Raw genomic sequence first — 12,001 nt, 5'->3', positions numbered from 1 at the left:
AAAATAATTTGTTTTTTATTTTGTATTGTTGACAAAGAAATTCCCATGATGGAACCTCTTGAAATTTATTGAATGTATAAAATTACATCAAGGAATTCAAGAAATTTATTTGATTAAATCTAACAGAACACTTGGAGAATTAATAAAAAAGACAAACATGCTGTTTTCTTTAAATATATCTCTATCTATATTAAATTATATTGTCATTTTTGTTATATGACAAATATTAAAGTCATATAATAGAATACAAAACAACGTTTAGTCTATTATTTTTAAGACTTATCGAGTAAAAATGTCAAAAGTAATCACACTGTAATGTTCATCACGAATAACTGCTAGAAAGGAAAATATGAGAATTGCAAGAAACACAAAAAGTAATGCAAGAAGTGTCAAAATAGAAGACAGATCCCCAAGAGTATGAACATCACATCGTCCATCAACATCAGTATAAATGTGCTACTCTAGCATAGAAAAGAATGTAAAGAATACTGTCTAAGATTTCAATATTTATTTTTATTCGTGTTTAATATTTTATAGGAATTCTCATATGGGTAAAGTTGTTATTACAGGATTATTCTCTTATTGAACATATATAATATATCAAATACTAAAAGCATTATTTGTATTTCAACTGTTTATAATACCTAATGAACTATTCTTATTCAATGGGATGAGTGGATAGATTAAAGGGCATTTACTTTTCGTAACTTGAAAGTTTAAAGTTTTACAGTCTGCCAGAACGATTGTACAGATGGTCTTTCGGGACAGTTCTCGAATCTTGCTTATGGAATTTCTTCCACATAGACGAATAATCAATGCTGAAACGTATAATGCAGTTTTTAGGAATCTGGATAAAGCCATTAGATACGAAACACCCAGACTTACTAAGCAAAGGGCAATGCCCTTCTATTTTCTGATGATGTCTGAGCATATATGACTCGTACAACACAATGTGATGTGATTTCTGATATGGAAAATATGTCAGCATCCTTTCTTCTTAAACCAAAACTTGTGTTTGGAATTTCGTTTTCTTCGGTCTTCAAAGATACATTTTTTCTTAGTACTGGGTGTGATGTTTTAATTTTATTTTAAGATTTCAAGCAAAAATTCAAGTTTTAGTAACCGAAAAAAAATCATTACATTCATTTACAATAGTTTAGTGCATCATCATTTCAACAAGAAACCATTAAATATAAATTTTTAGATGATAAAATTATCATCTTATTATCTAAGAAAATATGTAATATCATTACTTTATTATTAAAAAAATCATACAAAATTATTATATTATTTAAAAAATCTTTAAGATAAAATTTATAACCTATTTACTTTAATTGAATATCAACATTATATTGAAACTGTTGACTTATTAATTTTAAATAAATAAATATCAGTATATGATTTATTGCAATTACAAAAAANTATGTATGAGACTAAATAAATAAAAAGAGCTTACTTTATTAAAGTTTATTTTATCGATTTTTATAATAATTAAAATTTGTTGGAAAAAAGTCGATATTTTATTAATTTTAAAACTTTTATATCGATTTTAAAAGAGTAATTTATTAAAAATCAATTCTAAATTAAAGAAAATAATAAATAAATATTTATATACAATAACGAGTTTTAGAATAAATTCAAAATAAAAAAGAAAAAAAAAGAAAGATTTTCGATAATCTATAAATATATATAAATATAAGCGATTAAGACAAAAACTTCTTATTAATGATCCATAAGCTGCAGAGGGATATTAACCAACAGATGTTTTCTGTTCGTCATATTGATCAATGGCAGTGAGTTTCTTATCCTCAGGAGAGACTGATCACTGGCCAAACAGGAATTCCACGACAGCCATACGGTATTTACTATAATTCCTAAAGACCGCTACGTACAGTTGTACCGAGGCCAAGAGACTAAGCTTCTTAAGCTCGTCCATAGCTACCAGCTGACCAAAGAAAAAAAAAAAGAGCAGACCAGTATCTCTTATAACGTCTAATACTATAAATACAATCTGTTTATATATATTTTATGTATACAATTTGGTGCTTAAGGTGTTTTTCTATAAAAATTAAAATATCCTTCTCTTCTGTCTGTCTGTCTGTCTATGTGTATCTCTATCTGCTTCTAATGATTTTATATATAATATTTTATAATTTATTTAATTAAAAAAAAGTATTAGATGTACCCGAAAACCTATTCAAAAATGACACCAAAATTTATTAGGGATTATCGAAATGTTTTCAAATTAAGCAAATTTGCTACAATATAAAATTTGATGTAGCAGATATGCTATAAAATTTGTGAACGAATTTAAAATGAAAATTTTGGATTTTGAACAAAATTTTGGCTATTTAGCTATGAATTATAAAGAAAAAAAATTTTTTAAAAAAACGTGAGAGCCCATAATGAAAGTATAATTCGGGTAGCAATTGTTTTTGCACATCTGACTACCCTTTCTAGGAACATTGAGGTGTATTAACATCAAGAGTCTATCCGTCCTTGCCCAGTGAAGCCGTTGGAGGTACGTATCATCTCTACGCACCGAACGTTCTCTGAAGGAAAAGTGTACGAAGTGATGTGCCAGTCGAAGGGTTCCAGACCTCCTGCCCAGATCACGTGGATGAAGGGGAACGTCAAAATCGACAGTTCCCAAGAAATCACTTCGGAGGATGGCGACACAACTACCAGTACCCTGACTTTCGTTCCCTCCAGCGAGGATAACAGAAAAAGCCTTTTGTGCCGTGCCGAGAATCCAGATTTACCAGAAAGTGCCTTAAATGACGAGTGGACGATGAATGTTCTCTGTAGGTGGTAATGGGTGTAACATGTAGTTTGATATAGTGAGATGAGGGTTGTAAATCTCGCGTCGTTACAAGAATTTCGGTTATTTGCTTTGGAAAGCTTAACCTCTTTTTTGTGTTATTTTTTTTTTCTTATCCGAATTTAGTATTACTGTTAAAGACTACCACCCTCATCTCTAGAGAATTACATTCTTAGTGTCTTTCTAATGTATTAGTGCATGTACCTAGTTTCAATGTTTAAAAGCACGTTAGCAAATAGTCGAAACGTTTTTTTTTTCTTGTTACGAGCAGTAATGCATTAAGCAAATTAATTTTTCCGTTTTAAGTTTAGTCAATTTTAAAATTTAATACATAATATCTTATTTATAAGTTTATATATTTTCAACTACCAATTTACTAACGTAAATATTTACTGCGAAATTTTTTAATTTATTTTTTCCGTAATAACTTTTTAATGTAAATTTAACGTAATTTAAAGCTAATTAAAAACACGCGATATAACTTAAATTTTTAACGATAAAATTAAAATATTAACGCCTTCTTTCTTATTTATTTATTTATTTATTTATTCAGTTTTTATTATTTTAAATCTAATATTTTTAATGTTATTTTTTCTCAACAGACGTTCCACAGCTATCATTAACTCTAGGAGCTAGTGATCAACACGAACAGATTCGTGAGGGAAGCAATGTTTATTTCGAATGCAATATCCAAGCAAATCCATCTATATATGAAATAGGATGGAAATACGAAGGACAAACTTTAGCACACGATCCTCCATCGGGCATAAATGTCCGTAACAATTCATTATCCTTACAAGGCGTTAGGAGATCTCATAGAGGAAGGTATCAGTGTGTTGCTCGCAATGCAGAAGGAGAAGGAGAGAGTGAAGAAGTTTTATTACGGGTACAATGTAAGAATCTGATTTGTATTTATTTTAAAACATTATAATTAAGATATACTAGACAATATATTAAATATTAAATGAATGAATAATATCATCTAATTAAAATCACCATTACTTTATCAAAAATTCATCACCTTTATATTTTAATGAATAATATATGCTAGACCATACAACGAATAGTTTATTATTTATTCATTTATCATAAAGCAATTAAGTTTTCTATATATAGAACTGGATAAATCTACAACATATGTGAAAAATAATTGTCGTTTTTTTTTCTTTCTGTTGACAGTTGCTCCTGTTTGCAGTAGTGGACAAAAAGTTGTGTATGGAGCTGCTAGACACGAAGATGTCAGAGTCACCTGTGAAGTTGATGCTGACCCACCATCAGTGGAATTTCATTGGGGATTTAATAACACAGACGAAAGTTTGGTTATTGTATCATATACGACATCAGGAACGAAAAGTGTTGCAAAATATGTTCCAAGAAATAAACAAGATTACGGTTATTTGTACTGTTGGGGAAAAAATGAAGTTGGAATGCAATTAGAGCCGTGTATATTTAGTATAGTACCCATAGGTTAGTATCATTAAAATAATTACGAAAAATGCATTACTACAATAACAAAAATTTGGTTATAAAATAAACTGTAATACATAAAAACTGAGAAAGATAATTCTCTAGACATATACAGTATATATATATATTTCTGTTCTCAATTGTTTGTTGTGGGATTTGTTATTTTATTACAACCAGTTAAATTTTAAAATAAGAAAATAGTAAATGAGCTATATAAATGGGTTGTAGACGTATCTTCATTTTAAATTAAGTATATCTAGTGTGATTTTTTAAAACAGTATTTCTTAAATTTGTCTTCGTGGTATTTGATTTATGTTGGCACAAGGTAGAGAAAAAAAAGAAAAGAAAATAATGAAAGTTAAAATAAAAAGAAATTCCATTATGCAGATAGCAATGGTTCTTTACGTAGCTTCAACAGAGACTTGATGAGTTTCGTACGAAACGAAGTTTGTAAATTTTTTTCTTTTTTTTTAAATCCTCATTTTTTTAACTTGACCTCTGACGAGAAATGGTGTAGTATAAACCATTATGCAAATTTTAAATATAAGAGAGTAGGATAGAAGAAAAGTGTACATAAGCCACATTACAAATTAATTTTTTTTTTCTTGTTCGTCCTTCTGTTTAAATACAAAGACAAGATCTAATATTTTTTAATATTTTTGTAAATGGATTCTAAGAAAATATAGCTAAGGTCATTAGAATTCAAAAACGGAAACTGTTTAAAGAAAATTGAGCAATTTCCATAATAATATCTATTAAACCAGGATAATAAAAATATATAATTAGTTCAGAATCAATTTTAAGTATGATAGAAATGCATAAAAATGAAAGAAATTAAATAAAATAAATGTAGATAAATTTAAAAAAAAAATATTATTTTTCTTTTCTTTGTAAAAAAGATTTTTACATTTTTAGTACTTTTGAGTTATTAAAATTTAATTAATCTTTAAATCATAATGATCGCCTTTACGAGAACAATTTAACAATAATAATATTTGCAGTGATTGTGTTTACTACGTTAATTATAATACTTGAATTAATGTGAATTTAATTTTCCATTTTCTATGATATAATGCATTATGATGTTTCCATTAAGTGGTTGATAATGATGTTAAAATTCCATGTAACATCTACAAATTACTATTTTTAAATACATGATGAATTGTTTAATTATTAGAAATAANATAAACAAATAAAGAGAATTTACTTGATAACATTATTAAACAAGCAAATTCCAGTCTTAAATTTTTAGAAAAATCAATTTATATTACCAATATTATAAAGAGAGAGACTTGAAAGAGTTCATGTGATAGCAGCAAAATTTATAGAGTAAAAGAATTCTATAGCAGTCTCGGAATTCACGTCATATACTGGAGATTCTGTATAAAATTTGTTCCAAGCTGTACAATTGACACGAAGCGCAAAAATATTACCTTCTATCAGGCACGATTCTTCACTTCGGAATTGCTACCTATTGTCCTCCGGCTGTCCTTCTAGGGTATGAGAACTGCCTCTACTTCTGTGATAATGTCGTCATGATGTATGGTCGAATGTCCAGCTAATGCTCCTCAGGTTCGAGCGTGGTCCACACCTCTCACGAAAGAGGTGATGGAGCAAGAGCAACTGCATTGGGGAAACAAATTAACTATTAAGAGATGTCACTCATGTAAACGTTTCTGATATTGCGGCGGAAGATGGATTATTCTTAATGTCCAAACTAAGAGGAACTTTATAAATGGAAGAATGCCAATTAGAAAATACTTATTTAATGTACAATTTTGATATCGTTCGATAACTATTTATATGTAAATCCTACAAATTCTTAAAATTATATATATATATACTGTATATTCATTTCGGTCATTTTAAGGAATTTATCCTATTTATTAGGTATTAAACCGTTATAATTATTTATAGTTCGAAAAGTGTTACGAACGAATAATAATAATTTCTAATTACGGAAATGTTGAATTGCAATAATTACTTGCATTCGATTGGCAAAATTCCAGATACAATTCGTGCATTTGTTCGTTGCAGTTCTGAAAATGAAACCTATATTTATATCTGCCAGAAAAATGGAACTAGTTAAAATAGTTTAAAATCAGTAGAAAGCAATTTTAAAAATTACATTTCTTAAAATCTTTTTTTTTAAAAAAAACTACTCTCTTCCCCCACTTTTTTTTTAACTAAAAATGAAAAGTGTGAGAATTTATTTAACGAACTGAAAATGATGATGGGTACTTTCTGCAAAGCGTTTCTTTATGCAGAAAATACTTGTTAGTGAATCAAGAAAGAATTTCGATAATCTATAAATATATATAAATATAAGCGATTAAGACAAAAACTTCTTATTAATGATCCATAAGCTGCAGAGGGATATTAACCAACAGATGTTTTCTGTTCGTCATATTGATCAATGGCAGTGAGTTTCTTATCCTCAGGAGAGACTGATCACTGGCCAAACAGGAATTCCACGACAGCCATACGGTATTTACTATAATTCCTAAAGACCGCTACGTACAGTTGTACCGAGGCCAAGAGACTAAGCTTCTTAAGCTCGTCCATAGCTACCAGCTGACCAAAGAAAAAAAAAAAGAGCAGACCAGTATCTCTTATAACGTCTAATACTATAAATACAATCTGTTTATATATATTTTATGTATACAATTTGGTAAAATATGGATTATATATTTTAAAATAAATAAATTTATTTATGTAATTGGTTTTTTTAAATATATAAATATCTTATTATCCAAATGACATGTATCTGTTTCAAGATCAAAGATAATATCTAACGAAATCAAATAAAAGTTTTGGAACAAACTTAAAATTAGAAAAGAAGGAAGAAAAAGAAAGTTTCATAAAGTAATGAAGCCCATTTTCCATGTTCGTGACTGCTAGAAGATTTTCTATTTTTAATATAGCTGTTCGGTCACAGAATATTCTATATGAAAGTTTTAGGTACTTCATGAATTCTGTAGGTTACTACACGTAGTTTTTCTTTTAAAAAAACTTTAAAATTATACTCTCGAAAGACATTCTATATTAATATGGTTTGAATTTTAATGAATTTTAATGGGAAAGTATCCTCTAAAAATTAAACAAAAATTTAGAAACTAATACTTAATAATTAAATCTTCATAATACAAATAAGAACTGTTATATATGTCTAAAGTATTTGATTAGATGAAATTTATACTTAGTGTAGAGTAATTCGTGTCACAGAGTAAATACTATCAGAAATTTCACAGGAAATTAAGCTAAAATAGGTTATAATACATTATACTTCCTAAGACTTCAAAGGAAATTGGTGTAAATGAGGACATAAGTTATAATTTTCAGTCTTTGCTTCCCTACAGGAAACTTATCCGAAATCAGTCAATAAATCTTTTTTTTTTTCTGTTCTTTCTAATTCACTGCTTGTTTGTAGTAAAATTATACGTAATAAACCTAAAAAATATTAATTCTTGAAGAGTTCTAAAAACAGTAAAATGTATAGTTTTCAATAGAAGGAATGCTACAGATTAATACATATCACATTAGTAACGCAAGTAGCGTAGTCAGCATGCATTACAAATTCCAGATTATAGAATAGATTGCCAATTAATACGCTACAGTTAACAGATAATCATACTAAATTTATCTTATTATCAATAATCATAATTAATAGAATGCTTTAGATGAAAGTTATGCGTAAGTTTTAAAATATGTTTATTGGAAAAAATTTAAAATTAATTAATTATATATTATATATTTTACGATAAATTAATTTATAAAATTTTCGAAATTTAATTAATTATTTGTATTATATATAAAGGCAAGAGAACAAACAAGAAAATTAATTTCGATCCTTCACGAAGAATGCAATCATGTCTTCACCAAGAAAGTTCAGAAAATACAAATAAAACATTGAAGGATGTAAAGTTTGTGAACAGAGAAAAGATACGTGAATAATTTAAACGGTGGAATATTCTTTTTACTTTCTCTAGTACAGAAGCTACCTCCTGGCTGCTATAAAGAATAACACTGGATGGGGTAGCTGCAGTGGTAGTTTACAGGTTGTTGTCAGCATAAAATTTTTTCTTTAATGCTATACTAACATGGAGAGTACATAGAAGATAACGAAAAGTTTTACAAGTCGGAAATGATCCATACAGAACGGTATTTTTGACGGAGGATGGTGTCTAGTATACTCCTTCCTTAAAGCTATTTCTTGAAGTCGAAGGAAGTCGACAATATTTTCAGTTTAGAGATTAGGTGGCTGCAGCACATTACATTTGAGAAGAACTAGAAATAAATATAAAAAAAAAAAGTTAGGGAAAAATATATGAATAAACCGAATTAAAATTCACAACGTGTGGTTATTTATTTTAATTCTTTCATTGAAATGTTTGTACAATATTAACGAAACAAACAAGATTTTCGTTTTAAATAATAATAAATACTCTTTTTTTTTAATAAAGTATGTTTGCTTTGTTTAAGTTTTAATGAGTGTTGCTGTAAATTCTTTCTTAATTCAATTATATTAAATCTGATTACTTGGATTAATAAAAAAGTTAATACAAAACGAATACCTGTTTTTTCTTTACTCGAAAAATAAAGTAAATAAAAAAATTCTCTAGAGAATACCAATCGTAATTTAATCACAAGAAGTTGAAATCTTTTCTCTATTTTCTTTACTATTAGTAAGTTACTTAACTGATTTTTTTTTTCATACTTTTATCCTTTAGATGACCCAGAGTACAATGCTGTCATTGATGCAGAAGTCGAGTTGCCTTGCAACATTACACCGCCATCACCAGATGACAGCATTGCATTGGTTCTATGGTATAGAGGAGATTCTGGGAATCCCATTTACAGTTTAGATGCCCGGAATCAACCTACAGGTGAGCCAAAACATATTGCAAGCGAGATACTAGGATCTCGTGCTACTTTCAATCATACAGCGAAACCAGCTTACCTGCAAATAAAACCTATTGTCGATGGAGATGCCGGAGAATATCGGTGTCGTGTCGACTTTAAAAGAGCAAGAACGACGAATAAAGCTATGAAACTTAATGTTATAGGTAAGGATAACTTAAAACCCTACATTAATTTAATATTAATATCTTAATGTGTTCCTTATTTAAAATTTTCAGTGCCTCCTGAGAAAATACTTATCTACAATAATGAAAATAAAAGTATGATCGGACCATTTCGTGAAAATTCAAATTTAAACCTCACCTGTGAAGTCAGAGGAGGTAAGTATTATAAATTCTTTTAAATAAAAAATTATATAATTTGAATTATAACTTTAAAAAATCAGATTTTTTTTTATCGATAAACACGGCTAAAAGTGTTATTTTTCAAGTAATATATACATTGAAATGATATTAAAGGAAACGTAGAAGAACGTTGTCGGTGGAATAAATATTCCAACGATTTTATTATTAATGGATAAATTAGATGGCGAGAAATGCATTAAGCATTAAATCTTACATTGTTGACATTCTCTACAACAACATAATTATAAGTTTCTGAAGATCTGCTGTAAATATGAAGGTAATTTGCATGATACTATAGTAAGACGAACGCATTTCATCTTCGTATTAACGTTTAGACGTGCAATAAAATGCATTCATTCGGGTGACACCTTTAGTTTGTAGATTATTAAAAACTTTTTATTACTTAATGTGTCGTTTCTTGACGTTAATGAGAAAAAAAATTCAACATCCAACGTCAAACTTAACTAAATTATTCGGACTTTGATACACTTAGCACTTTACGAAAATTAGATGATGGAATTGAAGAAGGAAATTTTTTTATTAAAATATTTAAGATATAGAAATATAAGAACTAAATTAAATTTATAATCGAATTAATTACATTTATTACATATAAAGAATATTTTATATTTTTAAAATTAATTTCTATTTTGAAAAGCAATTTATTATATTATTGTAAACAATATTACATGGATTTTTATGAAGAAAAGACACTATTAGTGTATATATTATTAATTTTTGATATTTATTTCTCGAAATTTGTTTAAATTAATTTTTTATATTCATTATTGAAGAAATATAATTTACCAAAATAAAATTAATGAACAAAAGTGAATAAAACCTCTGAACAATAGTATTAGATAGTGGGTTCACGCATCGCCAACGGGCTGGTCAGGCGAAATTTTTCGGATTTATTCACGTTTTAACACCTAAATAAGGGCCAGTTTCTTACAGAAAGCCCTCCCGGGAGTCATCCCCCTTTGCAGATCGCTCGCGAGTCGTGTTTTCTTGTGCAAACAACAAACAAACAAATCTGCATTACAGCAATGTTATAAAGAAAGTATTGACTAAGTTAGCAAGCTTGTTTATAATCTAATAAGAGAATAAATAGAATAATATTCACGTATCTATTACTAAATTTATAAATTTGTTATTCATTTTCGTATCAGGAAGTCCATCTCCATCGGTAATCTGGTGGCGTGAGTCGACCGTGGTCGACGATAGTTATTCTAGAATAGAACGAGGTTTGGTCATCAATGAATTATTGGTGACGAATTTGAAAAGAGACGATTTATTGTCCGTTTACGTGTGCCAGGCGTCCAATACAAATCTAACGGTGCCAATATCTACATCAGTCACCATAGACCTTAACTGTAAGCATCTAATGAACCATTTAATTTTTAAATAAATTAATATTTTTAAAATATTTATTATTATTTTGTATATTTAAACAATTATTTTAATTGTATTTTTTTTAAATTTACGATTTTAAATTGTTAAATTAGTAAAATATTTATTTATTTATACGTTTTGTTAACTTACTATTATTTTTGTTATTTATTTATATCTTTATTTTTTATTGGTTTTTTTAAAAATTTATTATTAATTTAATGGTATTATACGAAGCATAAATTTGTATTTTATCTAAAATAAATTTGGTCAATTTTTTATAGATTGTATATATTATATTTGAGTTTATATAAGGTATTTTTCCAGAAATAATTTCAAAATGTTAAGATAAAAAAAACTAGAAATTCGAATAGGCCTATATAAAAAGTATTTTTGTACAGCTTACAAAAAATATTCAAATGTGCTTTTTTCTGAGTGTCGAACAAAAAGATAAATCTAATTTCTTCCCTTTTATCATAATATTTTAATGAGGAAGAGTTCTACAATATATATATATATGTTACCGGCCAAACCCGATTTCAGGCCAAACTAGTTTATCCTAGGCCAAACTAGTTTGTCCTACGCGTGTCAGGATAAACTAGTTTAGCCTAGGACAATCTAGTTTGGCCTAAATACTTTAGGCTAAACTAGTTTGTCCTAGGCCGAACTGATTTAAAATTATTATTCAAGTATATTAATGGTTAAAATAAAATTAAAAGGAAATCAATTAGATGAACAATATTTATTCAAGTGCTTCTCAGTGTAACATAAATAAAAGATTAAATATTTTATTTATTTTTACAGGGTGTACTGTTGTGGCATTTCGAATTACAGACAATCATTTTTTTTTACACTGGCACCTATTTGTAGCACAACTTTTGGTACAGGTGCACCGTATAAAATCTTGTCCTGTCCCAACTGAATGTTTGGTAGCTGCAGTCTTTAGTGAAATTTGAACATCTTGATTAACATCACTTTCTTGTAGAAATTTTTGAGTACAAATGTCGAATTCAGTTCTGTAATAAACAAATATTTTATTTTGACCAAATTACATAACATA

General features: G+C 27.9%; 2 protein-coding genes across 3 annotated transcripts in view; both read left to right on the top strand.

Annotated features, from left to right (window-relative positions):
• The window catches only part of LOC111632282 (synaptogenesis protein syg-2-like), a 38,728-nt gene extending 27,737 nt beyond the window's left edge, over positions 1-10,991 (top strand). Inside the window, exons 2-4 of the mRNA XM_023376675.1 lie at positions 9,019-9,354; positions 9,427-9,528; positions 10,722-10,991. Coding sequence (XP_023232443.1) covers positions 9,019-9,354; positions 9,427-9,528; positions 10,722-10,960 — 677 coding nt within the window. The 3' untranslated portion in view covers positions 10,961-10,991. The remainder of the gene's footprint in view (positions 1-9,018; positions 9,355-9,426; positions 9,529-10,721) is intronic.
• The window catches only part of LOC111632281 (B-cell receptor CD22-like), an 18,190-nt gene continuing 8,278 nt past the window's right edge, over positions 2,090-12,001 (top strand). The window contains exons 1-3 of one of the 2 annotated variants that reach the window (XM_023376674.1): positions 2,090-2,804; positions 3,424-3,714; positions 4,001-4,288. In XM_023376674.1, coding sequence (XP_023232442.1) covers positions 2,576-2,804; positions 3,424-3,714; positions 4,001-4,288 — 808 coding nt within the window. In that variant the 5' untranslated portion in view covers positions 2,090-2,575. The remainder of the gene's footprint in view (positions 2,805-3,423; positions 3,715-4,000; positions 4,289-12,001) is intronic. The other variant, XM_023376673.1, reaches the window with a different exon arrangement.

Source organism: Centruroides sculpturatus, unplaced genomic scaffold (assembly GCF_000671375.1).
Source record: "Centruroides sculpturatus isolate CEXI.00-Female unplaced genomic scaffold, Cexi_2.0 scaffold829, whole genome shotgun sequence".
Taxonomy (NCBI): domain Eukaryota; kingdom Metazoa; phylum Arthropoda; class Arachnida; order Scorpiones; family Buthidae; genus Centruroides; species Centruroides sculpturatus.
This window is presented reverse-complemented; position numbering and strand designations above follow the sequence as displayed.